Here is an 18,803-nt window from a genome sequence, read left to right as displayed (position 1 = left end):
ACACAATGTGTAACAGCTGATAAGTTTAATGTGCATATTCACAGTCAACAGTTGTTATCTCGATATTCTTATTGCACACTGAAGAAGTCGTAACTACGCTCAATGTTCCATATATTCATAGAAACTCAGGCTACTAGATGAGCGTTAGTTATATTACTAATACTATAATGAATGTGGATTACGCCGCGTCCAGCGGAGAGACGGACACGATTTTGTGGTGCGTGCTCGCAAAACCGTGCGTGGAATACAAGAAGCGTCCAATTTCAACACGCTATAAAAAATGATTATTCAGTGGGTAATTGTCTTCTTTCCTATGCAGAATACGGATTTTTTTATTAGAAAACAAACGAACTTACGAAATTATAATTTCAATTTTCACATTGAGTGCGATGCGGCGACATCGAAATACACGCACTATCGCTAAATCGTTCTTACAATGGACATTTACATTTGCCAACATATGTTTGAATTTGTGTTCTGCCCGCATTTAGCGCACCGATTGGTCACTTCTCTGCTCTCTATCTTTGGACACTGTTTGCTTGTCAAAACTTTTACATGTGAAAGCAACAACAAAGTTATCCGGTTAAATTCGTACAAAGGTTGTGGATACCATATTAAAAATTCTATCGCCGCTTGCTGAGTGCTGGTAATGGTAAACACGTCTCGAAATATGGTCGTCTGTTGTACCAGATTCCAGCACATGAAATTCATCAAGCAACATGGCTGTCTCCTGATCGAAACACGTACGTCAACAAACACAAGGAAGGTTCGACGTCGAAAAGCTGCAATCGTAACAGACAGCCAAGAAAAACTATACTCGACTTGCGCTCCTGCTCTCTGAGAGCACTCATCAGCATCTCGGTATTTATGAATTGTGGAACGGCATCTTAAACTCACTGCGTACCGTACGGACTTCGCAAATGACAAAAAAACGAGCTGGTACGTTGCAAACGACCACAACACGTGCGAGATGGGATAGATACCGAGAGCTGTAGACTTAAGCGAGATGCATTTGCAGACTAAAAAGAAAGAGGCCGAAATGCGGGAGTATCGAGAGCTTGAGAAGTTGGCCGGAAGAGGTAGTGCTCGAAAATTTTATAAAAAAATTAAGCGACTTAACGAAGGTTTCAAGACCGGAGCATCGTCATGTAGAGACCATGGTGGTAATCTGGTAACCGATGTCCAGGGTATACTGGGATTATGGAGGGATCACTTCTTCGACCTGCTGAATGGCAGTGAAAGTACAACACTAGGAGATGGCGAATCCCAATCGATGTCGATGGAACAAATGTTGCATTACCCGACCATGCAGAAATTCGAATAGCAATTACCTGAAAAACAACAAAGCGGCGGTGGCCGATAGATTACCGGCCGAGATATTCAAATACGCCGGCGACGAACTGATGAGATGCATGCATCAGCATGAAATTTACAGAATATGGTCGGAAAAAATCATGCCTGACTATTGGAATCCCAGTGTGATCTGCCCAATCCATAAAAAGGGAGATCCCACAATCTGTGCCAATTACCGTGGGATAATCCTCCTAAATATCGCCTATAAGGTTCTATCGGGCGTGCTGTGTGAAAGACTAAAGCTCACCGTCAACAAACTAATTGGACCTTATCAGTGTGGCTTTAGACCTGGAAAATCCCCAATTGACCAGATATTCACCATTTTCACTCGTAAAAAGAAGCTCGACTTGTCGATTTTAAAGCTGCTTTCGACAGCACGAAAAGGAGTTGCCTCTATGCCGCGATGTCTGAATTTGGTATCCCCACAAAACTAATACGGCTGTGTAGGTTGACGTTGAGCAATACTAAAAGCTCCGTTATGATTGGTAAGGACCTCTCCGAGCCGTTCGATACCAAACGAGGTTTCAGACAAGGTGACTCACTATCGCGTAACTCCTTTAACTTGATGATGATATAGGAGTGTACAGTCGTGGGCATACGACGATGATATTGATATCATCGCGAGAAACAACCGCGCAGTTAGTTCTGTTGTTTCCCGCCTGAATAAGGAGGCGAAGCGAATGGGTCTGGAGGTGAATGAGGACAAGACGAATTATCTTCTGTCATCAAACAAACAGTCAGCGCATTCGCGTCTTGGCTCCCACTTCCCTGTTGACAGTCACAATTTCGATGTCGTAGATAATTTCGTATACCTGGGAACCAGCATCAACAACACCAATAATGTCAGCCTCGAAATCCAGCGCAGAATCACTCTTGCCAATAGGTGCTACTTTGGACTGAGTCCTCTCTCGACGAACCAAATGCAATCTCTACAAATCGCTTATCTTTCCCGTCCTGATTTATTGTGCAGAAGCGTGGACGATGTCAACATCAGATGAGACGACTCCAGGGGTTTTCGAGAGGAAAATTTTACGCAAGATTTATGGTCCTCAGAACATTGGCAATGGCGAATACCGCAGACGATGGAACGATGAGCTGTACGAGTTATACGACGACATTGACATAGTTCAGCGAATAAAAGGACAGCGGCTACGAAGGCTTGGTCATGTTGCCCGAATGAAAGAAAACACTCCAGCTCTGAAAGCGTTCGATGCAGTACCCGCCGGAGGAAGCCGAGGAAGGGGAAGGCCTCCACTCCGTTGGAGGGACCAGGTGGAGAGCGACCTGGTTACACTTGGGATCTCCAACTGGCGCCGAACTGCGAGGGAAAGACAGGAGTGGTGCGCTATCATGGATTTCAATCAATTTCTCCACCTAAGAAAATGGTGCAACACTATTGCGCATGATTAGGAGGACATCTTAGCGCAGGTTACACCATAAGTGCTGCCTGTTTGAATTACAGGATAGTGCGTTCTATAACGCTTAGCCAATATATGACAGCTATTAATATTTTAAAATTTCCGGTGTGCTTTATACCGTGCATATCGGTTATTTGAAATATCTTAGCAAATAGTGTAGCTTGGTGGCGGAAATGAGTAAAATGGGTGTAGGATATATTTACCTCAACTTACGTTATTGTAACGGAGTTTATGCTGAATATACAAACGTCACAATTTATTAGTTATCATAATAAAATTAAATAAATAAATTGCGAGAGAATTGTTCTGCTCCAATCTTCTTTTCATACTTCGTTTGAATCATTATGTTTTGCTTTGTAAATCTTGAAAATTTTCATCAACATGCAAAAAAATCTTCAAATTGTGTGAACATCTTAAGTATAGAAATCATGAAATACGGCGCTAGTTAAATAATTTGACACGAATCCGAGGCTTGACGAATCTAAGACTGTTATTTAGGTACATCTTATGAAATCGTTCTTCCTTCTAGGTATGTTAATAAACTATAAATGTTTTTGATTCGCCACTTTACTGCCTACTTGTCAAATATTACACAAATCGTCCACGTGAGTGACTAAAATTATATATTTCTGTCAAAGTGCCATATAAAATATGTTCAAGTTTGGATAAAAATATGTTATTCTTTCAAAGCGAAATTGCTTAGAAATTAGGTAAGCAAAGTCACAGTAGGCAGGAGTCACATAGATATTTCTTTATCAATTAATCGAACAAAAATGTAAGTCGAATAGCAAATCATCTCACACAGTTGGCTGTTTGAAAAAATTTCATGGTTCCATCATATAATAAATGGTTAAAAAATTAAATGCCGAAACAGGTTTTATATATTTTTTAGAGGCCATCATTATTGTATAATAACACTGTGATAGTTTTTTTCAAAAAAAAAAAAAGACAAGACCAAATTCGACGGTTTCCCCCTATTTCGGGTCTTACGAATCGAACTGCATCATTACTTTTTTGAGTTACAATCATGGTTTCATACAAAAATTTTTGTTGAAGTTTTTCATCAAAGTGGCTCATTGTGAGAGAAATGCACATTTTTCTTCGGTCTCTAAATTTTTAATGTTGACTTTTTTGGTAAACTTTCTTTGGCAAAGCTTCTCAGAATAAGTCCGTCATTAAGTTCTTAGATGACTGTAAACCCCAAAATCAATGTTTTTTGTGTCCTTATAGCCAATATGTTAAAAAACGGAAATTTAATCCATTTTTTTAATGTTTTTTCCCTCACGTTTCGCCAATATTTTAATTTACCCTTTGATACTTATACATTAAGTGACATCTTGTAATAGTAAGAAACTTAAGCAAAGACAACGTTCTGAGCAAACTAACCATTAGAAAAAAACTTAACAAAATTTGTATTTTTTAAAAAAGCTACACTAACTATGTTTGTGTGCTATTTTATTTTTTTGTATCTTATAAGTGTTATCAATAAGTATCATAAATTTGTACACAATATTTAAATTAAATTTAATAAGAAAAAAATGGATTAAATTTCAGTTTTTTCGACATATTGGCTATAAGGACACAAAAAACATTGATTTTGGGGTTTACAGTCATCTAAGAACTTAAAGACGGACTTATTCTGAGAAGCTTTGCTAAAGAAAGTTTACCAAAAAAATCAACATTAAAAAAGTTAGAGACCGAAGAAAAATGTGCCTTTCTCTTACAATTTGCCACTTTGATGAAAAACTTCAACAAAAATTTTTGTATGAAACCATGATTGTAACTCAAAAAAGTAATGATGCAGTTCGATTCGTAGGACCCGAAATAGGGGGAAACCGTCGAATTTGGTCTTGTCTTTTTTTTGGACTATCACAGTGTAATAATTTATTGTAAAAAAATCACAACAAGCTACTTTTGCGCATTTACATTGTTAATCTGCTTATGTTTGGATCAATACAGATATTCAAAATGTGTTCAATATAAATGTTTATATGTGCATATACATTAATTAGTGTATATGGTTTCCACTTTCTGGTTCTGTAAGTGATAGTAGCTTTCCATTATCATGTACGTCACTGAATTTAGAAAAATAAAATAAATATCAGTATAAAAAGGGAATAACAGTCTTTGCATATAAACATATAAGAGTAAATCATTCAAAGAAAAAAGTAGTGAACTAAAGAAGTACTTACTGTTGTGTGTATGATCCAGGAGCAGAATTAGATCGCCCAGCGCGAACAAATTGTTCAAAACGAGTAATATCACGAGAATGTGATTGATGCAAAATTTCGCTACCGTATGGGTTTCCAAATGAGTGATTTTTGAGCATTGTTTTTATTAAAATCAGTGTGTCTAGTTTTGGAATGCTTTGCACAACTGTATTCATGTCTTCTTCACTAACCTTGACCAAGTCACAGTTCTCACTCTCATTAAGCGAGATGCATTTGCAGACTAAAAAGAAAGAGGCCGAAATGCGGGAGTATCGAGAGCTTGAGAAGCTGGCCGGAAGAGGTAGTGCTCGAAAATTTTATAAAAAAATTAAGCGACTTAACGAAGGTTTCAAGACCGGAGCATCGTCATGTAGAGACCATGGTGGTAATCTGGTAACCGATGTCCAGGGTATACTGGGATTATGGAGGGATCACTTCTTCGACCTGCTGAATGGCAGTGAAAGTACAACACTAGGAGATGGCGAATCCCAATCGATGACGATGGAACAAATGTTGCATTATCCGACCATGCAGAAATTCGAATAGCAATTACCTGAAAAACAACAAAGCGGCGGTGGCCGATAGATTACCGGCCGAGATATTCAAATACGCCGGCGACGAACTGATGAGATGCATGCATCAGCATGAAATTTACAGAATATGGTCGGAAAAAATCATGCCTGACGATTGGAATCCCAGTGTGATCTGCCCAATCCATAAAAAGGGAGATCCCACAATCTGTGCCAATTACCGTGGGATAATCCTCCTAAATATCGCCTATAAGGTTCTATCGGGCGTGCTGTGTGAAAGACTAAAGCTCACCGTCAACAAACTGATTGGACCTTATCAGTGTGGCTTTAGACCTGGAAAATCCCCAATTGACCAGATATTCACCATTTTCACTTGTAAAAAGAAGCTCGACTTGTCGATTTTAAAGCTGCTTTCGACAGAACGAAAAGGAATTGCCTCTATGCCGCGATGTCTGAATTTGGTATCCCTGCAAAACTAATACGGCTGTGTAAGTTGACGTTGAGCAACACTAAAAGCTCCGTTATGATTGGTAAGGACCTCTCCGAGACGTTCGATACAAAACGAGGTTTCAGACAAGGTGACTCACTATCGCGTAACTCCTTTAACTTGATGATGATATAAGAGTGTACAGCCGTGGGCGTACGCCGATGATATTGATATCATCGGGAGAAACAACCGCGCCGTTAGTTCTGCTTTTTCCCGCCTGGATAAGGAGGCGAAGCGAATGGGTCTGGAGGTGAATGAGGACAAGACGAATTATCTCCTGTCATCAAACAAACAGTCAGCGCATTCGCGTCTTGGCTCCCACTTCCCTGTTGACAGTCACAATTTCGATGTCGTAGATAATTTCGTATACCTGGGAACCAGCATCAACAACACCAATAATGTCAGCCTCGAAATCCAGCGCAGAATCACTCTTGCCAATAGGTGCTACTTTGGACTGAGTCCTCTCTCGACGAACCAAATGCAATCTCTACAAATCACTTATCTTTCCCGTCCTGATTTATGGTGCAGAAGCGTGGACGATGTCAACATCAGATGAGACGACACCAGGGGTTTTCGAGAGAAAAATTTTACGCAAGATTTATGGTCCTCAGAACATTGGCAATGGCGAATACCGCAGACGATGGAACGATGAGCTGTACGAGTTATACGACGACATTGACATAGTTCAGCGAATAAAAGGACAGCGGATACGAAGGCTTGGTCATGTTGCCCGAATGAACGAAAACACTACAGCTCTGAAAGCGTTCGATGCAGTACCCGCCGGAGGAAGCCGAGGAAGGGGAAGGCCTCCACTCCGTTGGAGGGACCAGGTGGAGAGCGTCCTGGTTACACTTCCACCTAAGAAAATGGTGCAACACTATTGCGCATGATTAGGAGGACATCTTAGCGCAGGCTTACACCATAAGTGCTGCCTGTTTGAATTACAGGATAGTGCGTTCTATAACGCTTAGCCAATATATGACAGCTATTAATATTTTAAAATTTCCGGTGTGCTTTATACCGTGCATATCGGGTATTTGAAATATCTTAGCAAATAGTGTAGCTTGGTGGCGGAAATGAGTAAAATGGGTGTCGGATATATTTACCTCAACTTACGTTATTGTAACGGAGTTTATGCTGAATATACATACGCCACAATTTATTAGTTATCATAATAAAATTAAATAAATAAATTGCGATAAATTGTTCTGCTCCAATCTTCTTTTCATACTTCGTTTAAATCATTATGTTTTGCTTTGTAAATCTTGAAAATTTTCATCAACATGCAAAAAAATCTTCAAAATGTGTGAACATCTTAAGTATAGAAATCATCAAATACGGCGCTAGTTAAATAATTTGACACGAATCCGAGGCTTGACGAATCTAAGACTGTTATTTAGGTACATCTTATGAAATCGTTCTTCCTTCTAGGTATGTTAATAAACTATAAATGTTTTTGATTCGCCACTTTACTGCCTACTTGTCAAATATTACACAAATCGTCCACGTGAGTGACTAAAATTATATATTTCTGTCAAAGTGCCATATAAAATATGTTCAAGTTTGGATAAAAATATGTTATTCTTTCAAAGCGAAATTGCTTAGAAATTAGGTAAGCAAAGTCACAGTAGGCAGGAGTCACATAGATATTTCTTTATCAATTAATCGAACAGAAATGTAAGTCGAATAGCAAATCATCTCACACAGTTGGCTGTTTGAAAAAATTTCATGGTTCCATCCTATAATAAATGGTTAAAAAATTAAATGCCGAAACAGGTTTTATATATTTTTTAGAGGCCATCATTATTGTATAATAATAATTTATTGTAAAAAAATCACAACAAGCTACCTTTGCGCATTTACATTGTTAATCTGGTTATGTTTGGATCAATACAGATATTCAAAATGTGTTCAATATAAATGTTTATAGGTGCATATATATTAATTAGTGTATATGATTTCCACTTTCTGGTTCTGTAAGTGATGGTAGCTTTCCATTATCATGTACGTCACTGAAATTAGAAAAATAAAATAAATATCAGTATAAAAAGGGAATAACAGTCTTTGCATATAAACATATAAGAGTAAATCATTCAAAGAAAAAAGTAGTGAACTAAAGAAGTACTTACTGTTGTGTGTATGATCCAGGAGCAGAATTAGATCGCCCAGCGCGAACAAATTGTTCAAAACGAGTAATATCACGTGAATGTGATTGATGCAAAATTTCGCTACCGTATGGGTTTCCAAATGAGTGATTTTTGAGCATTGTTTTTATTAAAATCAGTGTGTCTAGTTTTGGAATGCTTTGCACAACTGTATTCATGTCTTCTTCACTAACCTTGACCAAGTCACAGTTCTCACTCTCATTTGCTAACGGATGCAAACCATTTTTGGTTACCCAAGTATGTTCCTGAAACACATACGTATATGTACATGATGATTTGATATATTAATTAATAAAAAATTGTAATACAAACTTTTAGTTGCTGCAAAGAAATTCTGGAATCCGGACTTTTCGTTAACATTCTACGAATGCAGTCCTGAAGTTGTCCACTCATTATTGGCTCGTCTAAAAGTACTAGCGGGTCTAATTTAATTTTTTCATATAAAATTGGAATAGAATTCGCAATAAATGGTACATTTCCGTAAACAAGAGCGTAAAGGGTTATACCCAATGACCAAATGTCAGCCGCTTTTCCGCAAAAAAAATGCTGAAATGAAATAAGAAAATCGATAACAGGGCTAATAGTATAGAATAATTTGTACAATCTAGCCGTGATGTTAATGTTATTGCGTGAAATTATATGAAAAAATTTTCTTAGGAAAACCTTTTCAAATTAATATATAGATTCAGAATTTAACCTTAAAACTACACTAAAAATGATCTGTTTTAGCATATTATTTTCAGGTATAAAACAAGTAAGTAAGTCATATTTTATGCTCTCGCAATTTGCAAGGGTCAAAATTGGGATAATATTTTCCTGGGACAACACTGTGATCGTCTTTATGTAATTTGAGTCCAGAAGCTTTATTACAGTACTTTATATCATTTCGTTTAACCGCATTTTGTGGATGTAGCACAGAAAGACCCAGTTTCTTCAAAATGTGTTCATTTTTACTCAAGCTATTACTCGAATTCAACTTCTCTCGCCATCCTGATTTTGATGGTTGAAACCTCAGTATATACAGTAGAAAACCTTTGGTTTGTTTACATTAATTTTCATCTTTTAACACACCACCGAGGCGTACTTGGGTTGTGTGCTACGTTTTTTTTGCTACAATTGTGGTAATTAGGGTGTTATGCTAGCATTTAATCTTCACAAAAATTTTAAAGTCCGATGAACAGTACTTAAATAATTATTAAATAAAATAAACTTTTTCATTATTATTGTAATTCTTCTTGACTGGCGTAGACACCGCTTACGCGGTTATAGCCGAGTCCAAAACAGCGCGCCACGTATCCCGCCTTCTGGCAGTTTGGCGCCAATTCGTTATTCCAAGCGAAGCCAGGTCCCTCTCCACCTGGTCCTTCCATCGGAGTGGAGGTCTCCCTCTTCCTCTGCTTCCACCAGCGGGTACTGCATCGAATACTTTCAGAGCTGGAGCACTTTCATCCATTCGAACAACATGACCTAGCCAGCGTAGCCGCTGTTTTTTTATTCGCTGTTTTATTATTATTGTAATTATTTTAAATTATTTCGCATATTTATTAAATTTTATGGTAGCATTAAATGTTATTTATTAATAAGTTAGTTATATTTTATGTACAAGTGTATTACGCGATTCAACTAATTTTTAAATATTGTATTAAAATAAATACATCCCTGGGTTGGTGACACTACATTTGGCGCTTTCAAATTTTAAAAGATTTAATATTACTATGAAACAATTTGAATATTTTTCACTAAATAACCTTAAAAGAGTATGTATGTCTAGTTCAAGATAGTCCTTGGCAAACTTTTCAAGCTTTGGCAATGTCTTCCATAGATAGTCAGCAATCTATTAGACCTTGTATGGAAATTGATATAATTGAAAACGATTTCCTTCAGAGAAATTCATTTTCATATTTACATATATGGTTATATGTATAATGAATATTTTAAAATGCACAATTGTTTGTTGTCTATAACACTATTCGAGAAAGGGTAGATCTCTGATCTCGCCTATGTTTTTACAAAATAAAAAGTGTAGGATTGGTCAAACTTAGTAAAAGCTCTTGAGCTTTTTATAAATTTAATTAAAAAACTTGTATTAGTATTAAATGACGATTTTGATTTTTGTTACCTTGGGCCCGATTTTTTGTAATACCTATTCAATAGGATCATGACATATATCGTTTTAAAAATGTTTAATAAGGAGGCGACCACCCATCATTTCAAGCTCATAAAGCTTTTGTGTATTTTCAAGCTTTGCAATTTAAAGCTTTTTAAATATAATTATTTGTAAATAATTTAAGTAAAAACTAGCAAAAATGTTTTTTTTTTTAATTTTGTGTCAGTAAAGTTTAAATAAATGTGGCCAAAAATAATTTACCACAGAGAAGTACTTGTATAATATAGCACACATTGAAGTTAAAATCATCTATAAGTGAAATATAGCATAAATAAATAGTTTCGCTTTATATAAGACAGCAATATATATAATATTTGCTATTTTATGACTGAAGTTTTACTAAAATGAAGTACTCCATATATACAGCACTGTGTTTTTCCAAGATGGCGGCCATCTTACCACCGAGAATTCCCCACGAATAAGGTTTTCTACTGTATGTACTGTGTTTGAAACTTAAGGGTAGGCGTTACATACTTTTAAGGCACTTCCTTGCAGTGCCGCCCAAATATTTAGTTTCAGTACCATTAAAAAAATTACAACCATTTAAACAAATAAGTGGAAAAGCGTATTAAAAAGCGTTTACTATTGCAGTTACTTTTCCGAAGTCTTTATGTAGGCCATGTTTTGATGATAAGCATCCGAATTTTAACTTCAAAACACCAAAAGTTCTTCCCATTATAAGCCTAACTTTGCAGTTGCAAAACTAAATTTGATTACCCGAAAGCCATGTATTTGGATTTCATATTATTTCTCATGGTGAGCTGTTATTTTTATATTTATGTTATCACACATTTTTGTTGTGTACGTCTTTGCAACTTTAATTCCTCGCTATATATGTATACATAGCTTTTCTTTAAAAGTATACTTTGTTTAAGGATATGTATTTGAGTATATACATATGTTGCATACTTTTAAGCGCATCTTTTTGCTGAGTTGCTCACATTTTTGATCGCTTTCTTGCAGTGTCAGTACCACTGGAAAAAGTTACAAACAAACAAACATACATACATACAAGTGAAGCTAATAAAACCGTATTAAAAACTACTTATTTTAAATACTTTTTAAAAATTACGTGTGCTAAAAGATTTTATCATTGCTGTGTAAAATTTTTATTTTCTACAAAATGTAATATACATATATATCTGATTTACTAAATATAATTTACATTAATGATAAATACAAATTGAAAATTGTCTTACCCGACCAAGTCTCAGTGATTCTGGTGCTCTAAAGGCTGGAGTGCCAGCCGTACTCCCACCACTTATCATTGCATCTTCACCGAAAAATTCGTTACAAACCCCTAAATCGGCAATTTTAATGTGACCGCATTCAGTGAGTAAAAGATTTTCAGGTTTCAAATCACCATGGATAATATGCTGATAATGTACTGAAAAATAGATAAATAATAACATTATATTCATTGTATCTAGGCTATTTGATAAGCATAATAATTCTTTTAAAATGAAACTGTAAAATAAATAAGTATTTTGACAATTTGTACTGTTAAAGGGACGAACGATATCTATGTAATCGGAAATGACTTCGCAGTTTCGTACTTGCGCACTTGAAACTTTTTGTATCACAAAAAAACCTATGAAACAAAGTGTTAGGATTTCCTACAAATGTTAATTCATACCGATCCGTTATTACTTTGATTATTTCATTTTTTACCGCTGTAGAATTTAGAAAGTGTATATAACTTTATATCTGACTCGTTTAGTTATTAAAATTAAATTAAATATATTTTATTGTAAATAACTCACAATATTCCAAACCAAGGAGTGTTTCACGAAAAATACTCCAAGCTTTATCCTCAGCTAATGGTGAATCTGTTGGGATGGTCAAAACACATCCCTGCTTTACCAGTTCGAAAACCATATATAACGAGTCTTCCGTTGGATCATCTAACACTTCAAACAATTTCACAACGTTTGGATGATCTAATTTCTTCAGCACTGCAATTTCTCGATAGACTCTCTCTAGTGGTGAGATTGGTTTAATTAAACCACGTTTAGTCAATCCAGCTTGTCGTATTAATCTACGTTTCGACAGAATTTTCATTGCATAATGGGTTGAGTCCTCTTCAGAGTATGCTAGTTTAACTAGTCCATATGAGCCCTAAAAATAAATTATATTGAAATAAAGTAATTCAGAATTTTTAATAGACTTTCTAACATTAAAATTAACTTTAAGGGTTTGGGACCTGTCATGTAAAAACAAGATACATTGAAACGACCTCTGCCTCTGCCCAGCTGAAATATGTCCTGGAAAAGTATAATTAAGGAAAACAAATTTGGCGTTGGTGTCATAGTACGGCGGAGACCCGCAAATCGTCTACGGACTCACACCTGCTAAATTCCATAACATAACTCATTATACCCGTTCTGTTGTAAGCTTCCATGAGCTTTTCGGCGAGATGGATATAATGCGGCGCAAAAATATAGAACGACTGCGCTGACTTAGTCATATTGCCAGAATGGAAGAAAATATTTCAGCTCGAATAATTCAGATAAATATGAATGGATTGAAATGTAGAAATATATTCACCACCAAAGTTTGTTAAAAATAAGTTAAATATATTTACTTACTTGGCCAATTTGATCCATAAGTTTGTATTGATTTAATTGTAAAAAACTACCAGATTGCTCCGTTGATACGCGACGAGATTCTCTTAACGGAGGTCTTCGACGGTTACTTCGAGGACTACAATAAGGGTTCACATACGGCACATTTGGATACATGGAACGCATTTCAAGACACTGAAGTTTCGATGTTACATGGTTTAAAGGCTGTGTTGGACATGCATTCGTAGCAGATGTGGCTTGCTCCGTAACTGGATTAATATTACCTATTTCGTTCATACTGTTCTCTTTTGTTGTATTCTCATCTCATTTGGTTTGGTTTGGTTTGGTTAGATATTTACCTAGCGTATCTAAATTGAAGAAAAAAACATATTTATGTAATTTTTTTCGTATATTATACAATATAATATATGTGGAAAAAACATCATTAACCACAGCGTTTTAACTGTCACCAAAATAACATAATGTACATATAGACAAATAATGTATTTATTTACAATTTTTAACATATTCTTTGCTAGCTTAAAATCGTTGTGATATAACTGACAATATTGGGACAACTTTCTAGTTTTCTGGTAGTCTCTGGTGACATTTTGGACCATTCTTAGAGTATTTTTATTTTTTTTTTAAATTTCGTTATCACAAACATTTTAATTTCTCATATTTTTTGGAGTGGCCACAAACTCTCTATGACAAAGGGGTGGATGAGTTTCAATGCTGAAAAATAGGGTATTTTTACATTTTTTTTAAATAAGTACAATCATATATTTCATTTAAACAATTCAGCATACCAAAGATACATATTTAAATAGTATTTTGCGAAATTTTAATTTAAAAAAAATTCCGAAAACTCAGCCGTTGGTAATAATTTACTCTGACGTCTAAAAAATGAATACAGTATGTCAAGAAACAGTTTACACATTGAAAATAAATACACTTTTTCACTTTCCGCAGCAAAATTTTTTACTTTTTATTTCAGTTCAACAAACATGCTATAGGTATAGGGCAATAGTTGGACCTCTTCAAACTAAACCCTTTGCATGGAATATTAAAAAGACAATAATGGGTACTTCAGATATGAAAAAAAGCAAAATTTAATCACCAACTAATTGACAAATTCATTGTAAATGCCTTTGCGAAGAATAGGTAACGGTGAAGTACGGTTAACTGTATAACACGTGCTTAACAAGTAAAATAATCGAAGTGTGTAAAGTTTTTCTTGACACTAACAAAATTGAATGATTTTAGTTTTTTGTTGTTCTTGGTTGGTTTTTGCATTGCTTTCGCAGCTTTTTTTGCATCACATCTCTTGAAATACTGTAAGTAACCATCCCTGATTCAAAAAATATGTTGAACTGAAGTAAAAAGTAAAAAATTTTGCTGCGGAAAGTGAAAAAGTGTATTTATTTTCAATGTGTAAACTGTTTCTTGACATACTGTACATATTTCCTGCGCACAATCCTGAGCACAAATCTTGTGGGATGATCACATATATTAAATCTAAGAGCCTAGAAAATTACAAGGCTTTAGCCATATTAAATGGCTTAGAGAAAAGGTTTGGATCACTCCTGAATGACGAACAGTGTCAACTTGCCGCGGCATTTCACCCAAAGTTCCGGTTGATATAGCTTTGAAAAAAGTACATGAAAAAAAATTTGAAGATTTTTACGACAATAAACAGTGGAAAATTCGAAGGACATAAATAGTTTGAATGTCGGAGGGAGCAATGCGAGCAACAACGATGATGACGAGAAATACTTTTTAAATTCTGTCTCTCAGTAAATAGAAAAACCAAAGAGCTCCAACTATTTAAAGAGTCAATCGCAAAGTCTCGTTCAAAATCGGCTGGACATGAAATCAAAAGACTCCTTGCACTACTCGATGTTGCACAAGGACATTTTAACATCAAAATTCACACATTTTAATTATAAAAAAATGCAATTTTACACATATTAACGGATTAGGGGTTAGATGGGTTTCGTGGATTCGAAAAATCTTTTTTCTTATTAATTTCTACAACATCCTAAATTTTCGATCCAAATAATAGTTTCGGAGATACAGCATTTGGAAGGTGTGCGCTTCAAATCAGGTAAAACTTTAAACGCGTTTTACTCGGAACCGTAGTTTCAAAGTCGGTTGTCAAATTTTCTCAAAAACTACTCAACCGATATGGATGAAATTTTGCACAGGTGTTCGAAATACAATTTAACGAAGATTTTTTTCTTTTTTCATTACAACTATTATTATCAAATGTCAAAATTCCAATTTTTAGTGTTTTTCTCTTCTTTTTTGGATGATCCTGTCAGGAGTTTTTGCTGACAACGCGGACGCACATTCTTTCCAAGGGTTCACCGGAAATGACGTCACAATAGAGGAGTTTTAATTTTTCTTTCAGAAATTATTCTTGAAATATGTATCTATAAGACAGAAAAAAGTTTGAATTAAATTAATAATTTTTTTACATAGAAAAAAATATTGAAAATAGACCTTTTTTTACCCAACATAACCCTTTAACGATTAGTTAACTTGCGTAAATTCTTCCGAAACTTAAAGCTTTAACGAAGCCATCTTTTTTTTGTAGCGGATGAACGATTAACGACCTGTCAAAAAGTTACATGTGAATGCAACAACAAAGTGATCTAGTGGAATTCGAACAGGAGAGTATGCGGATACCTCATTAAAAATTCTATCGTCGCTTGCTAAGTCCTGCCAAATTTTGTTTTACATATGTAGACTATTCACAATGGTAAAAACGACTCAAAGGACGAAACAAAATGACAATAGCTGCCATCGATTGGTCACTTCTCTGCTCGCTATATTTGGGCGCTGCTCGCCTGTCAAAACTTTTACATGTGAAAGCAACAACAAAGTTATCTAGTTGAATTCGTGCAGGAGAGTATGCGAATACCTCATTAAAAATTCTTTCGCCGCTTGCTGAGTGCTACTAAGTTTTGTTTTACACATTTTTATTTTGAACGGCTCAAAGGACAAATAACTGTCAAAATAATACAAATTGTTATACACAAATTTGAAATTTAAAATGGCAGGCGAAGATAAATCGTATGTATTTTTGTATTGAATTTATTGACTACAAAACTTTAATAAAAATTAAATTTGTTGCAGAAAACGTAAGACATTAACGGTGGTAGAAGAATTCAGTGCGACCAAGTATAGTCAATTCGATTTCAGTGCTGCCAGTTCGTATGAAAATTTGGAAAGTTTGTTCGATTGGCTTGTCTATAGCAGTTAGCCAATCGATGACAGCTAATACAAATATATATTTTCGTTGTTTTTTCTTTGAATTTTAATTTATTAAATAAAACGTATGGCTTAGACGCAGCTCGAAACAAAGGGATAAAAAAATATTTTTGTGCAGATGTAAGAATTTCTCCACCTAAGTAAATGGTACAGCATTATTGCGCATGATTAAGAGGACATTTTAGCGCAGACTTCCACCATAAGTGCTGCCTATCTGTTTGAATTGCAGGATAGTGCGTTCTATTGGCTTCTCTATAGCGCTTAGCCAATCGATGACAGCTATTATAAACAATTTGTAAATTATTGTAACGAAAATGGCACCAGAACAAACTAGAATTGACAATCGAAATCGATAACTTGCCAGATCTATCTAGACATCGATATTCGTAGTTGCCAGAATGTTCGAGTGACGATAACATGCTAGCAATCGACTATATAAGGGCTGCCGGGCTGGCAGCAACACACAGTTCTGATAAGAGAGTTGTCGAGTGAGGACAATTCTAAGGAGAGAGAGTTGTCGAGCAAAATGTAAACAAGTTATAAGTTAGAGTTGTAAAGTAGAGTATTGAGTACTAAAGTGTCAAGTTATAAGGAATTAGAAATAAAGTATAGCCATTAAAGTGTGACTTTTATTTGACAATCCAGTGATCGAACTCAGGGTAGAGTTTTAGAGTAAACGACAGATTTTGGAAATCCGTTACAATTGGTGTCAGAAGTGGGATTGACAAATAAAATTCCATAGGAGATAATGGTTAAGTTCAACGATTTAAAGATACCACAACTCAAAAAGGAGTTGGAACAACGAGGCTTAGCAACAAATGGGTTGAAAGCTGAGTTACAAGCCCGTTTGCGAGAGGCCATGGAAGAAGAAAACATCAACGTGGACGAATTTGTTTTTGAATCGCTGTTAGAGGAATCGACAACAAAAATTGAAGAAAAGGAAGAGACTCAATGTTCGTCAGGAGTAATGGACATGAACATGATTTTGTCTACAATGTCTCAGATAGTTTCCCAGCAGCAAGCACAGTTTGAAGCGCAGGACGCGCGTTGGGCAACGCGAATGGAAGAACAGGAGATACGCTTAACAACAAGATCAGAAATAACAGAGCGAATATCAGCTCAATTTTCTTCCCAGTTAAAAGAGCGGAAGTCGGAAGCGAATGGGATATCTTCACAGTTGGGAAAGCAGAAGGAAGAATCAATGGATGAGACTTCAAATAAAGCGGATGTGTCAATACAGCTGGAACAGCATGAAGAAATTTTATTAACACAGACCGAAGCGAATGATGCGTGTATGTCAAAGCCTTTGGAAGCGCATGGGCAAGTTTTGTCAACACAGTCGGAAGCGAATGGGGTGTCTTTACAGTTGGAAGAGCAGGAGGAGGAGTCAATGGATGTAACCACAAATATAGTAGACTTGTTAAAACAGCTGGAAGAGAATGGGGAAAATATGTCTACACCGTTAGAAGCGAATAAGGCGTATATTTCAAGACCTTTAGAATCGCATGGAGAGATTCTGTTAACACAATTGGAAGTGAATGGGATATCCTCACAGTTGAAAGAGGAGGAGTCGATGGAGGTGACCTTAAAAAGAAAAGAGGTGTCAACACAGCTGGAAGTGCATGGAGAGGGTATACCATCGCAGGTTTCAGCACAGGTGTCGACACAGTTGAAGGAACAGGAGGTGCATAAATCGACGCTGGTGATCCCAGATTAGACAGACGTGTCATGGACAAAAGATTGTGATATGAAGGTACAACAGCCTCAAGATGAAGCTCTAGTTGTGAAACGTCCAAAGAAAGAAGAAATATCTGCAGAACCTCTAGTCGCGAAGGCACAGTGGAACAGTTTTAAGTTGGTGGCTGGTTGCTTATATCGAGTGTGGAAAGGCAAAAGAGGATATTGCTCCCGATCTCTCGTGGTTGTTCGAAACGAAAGATCACCTAAAGTTTGCTACGAGATGCACAAAGGTCCAAGTGAAGGGCACATCAGAATCACGGAAACCTTGCGAAAGTTGAGGAATCAGTTTTGTTGGGTTGGTTGTCGTCAATCAATGAGAGATTGCATTGCAAATGAGATGTCGAGTTCCAAGAGACATGGTCAGATGAAGCAGTACAGTACGGGAACGCCATTGGAGCAATTTGCTATGGTTGTAGCTGGTCCATTATCTACCAGCAGATCGGGAAACAGGAGTGGTTTGATGGCTAGGATGAAGAAATACCCAATTCTAAGCCAAGAGATTGACGAGATGGTGGACGTGGACATCAAAAGTTGGGAGATGTGCCAGAAGCTATGTGTCCGGAAAATATGTGAAGCTGCATCACATCCACGATCCGATATCATGGTGGACAGATTCATCCGAAATTTGGAAGAGCATTTTAGAAAGCTGGTGGACAGGTATCGTCACAGATACAGAGGATGTCCATATATCCATGTTCCTGGAATCAACGGCGTAGACTACTGCGAGGATAATTTTTGGTTACTGATTGATTTAAAGTTTAGGATTAATGCCAATGGAGAAAGAAACGCTAAGGAGGACAACAGTGTCCTAGAAGACGAGATGAAAGGAAGAAATGCTAAGGGTTTAGTTCTGGAAGTATGTCTAATCGGGACGATCAGACTTAAGTGGAGGG

General features: G+C 36.2%; 2 protein-coding genes across 10 annotated transcripts in view; one reads left to right on the top strand and one right to left on the bottom strand.

Moving 5' to 3' along the window:
• The first annotated feature begins 4,870 nt into the window (after positions 1–4,870).
• Positions 4,871–17,887, top strand: LOC128922748 (pharyngeal muscle protein 2-like). Of its 4 annotated transcripts, none has more exons than XM_054234383.1 (2): positions 4,871–7,429; positions 15,494–17,887. In XM_054234383.1, exon 2 carries the CDS (start codon positions 16,919–16,921, stop codon positions 17,885–17,887), a length of 969 nt encoding a protein of 322 aa, XP_054090358.1. In that variant the 5' UTR covers positions 4,871–7,429; positions 15,494–16,918. The 4 variants fall into 4 exon arrangements, with proteins under 4 accessions (XP_054090358.1, XP_054090373.1, XP_054090366.1 ...); XM_054234398.1 differs by lacking the exon at positions 4,871–7,429 and adding an exon at positions 8,707–8,917; XM_054234391.1 differs by lacking the exon at positions 4,871–7,429 and adding an exon at positions 13,923–14,231.
• LOC105215763 (calcium/calmodulin-dependent protein kinase kinase 2) overlaps positions 7,776–18,803 on the bottom strand; it is a 30,093-nt gene continuing 19,065 nt past the window's right edge. For 5 of the 6 annotated variants that reach the window (XM_054234341.1, XM_054234333.1, XM_054234330.1 and 2 more), the window contains 6 exons: positions 12,919–13,262; positions 12,094–12,448; positions 11,530–11,717; positions 8,476–8,709; positions 8,128–8,408; positions 7,776–8,010 (listed from right to left, as the gene is read on the bottom strand). In XM_054234341.1, the coding sequence (XP_054090316.1) occupies positions 7,944–8,010; positions 8,128–8,408; positions 8,476–8,709; positions 11,530–11,717; positions 12,094–12,448; positions 12,919–13,191 (1,398 nt within the window). In that variant the 5' untranslated portion in view covers positions 13,192–13,262 and the 3' untranslated portion in view covers positions 7,776–7,943. Of the gene's footprint in view, positions 8,011–8,127; positions 8,409–8,475; positions 8,710–11,529; positions 11,718–12,093; positions 12,449–12,918; positions 13,263–13,409; positions 13,430–18,803 lie in introns of those variants that run through there. The other variant, XM_054234348.1, reaches the window with a different exon arrangement.

Source organism: Zeugodacus cucurbitae, chromosome 2 (assembly GCF_028554725.1).
Source record: "Zeugodacus cucurbitae isolate PBARC_wt_2022May chromosome 2, idZeuCucr1.2, whole genome shotgun sequence".
Taxonomy (NCBI): Eukaryota; Metazoa; Arthropoda; class Insecta; order Diptera; family Tephritidae; genus Zeugodacus; species Zeugodacus cucurbitae.
Note: the sequence above shows the minus strand (reverse complement) of the source record. Positions and strands in the feature narration are given on the sequence as shown.

Excerpts from the sequence above, each read along its gene's own strand:
- LOC128922748 (XM_054234383.1), top strand. The coding sequence starts at position 16,919 with ATGGTTAAGTTCAACGATTTAAAGATACCACAACTCAAAAAGGAGTTG.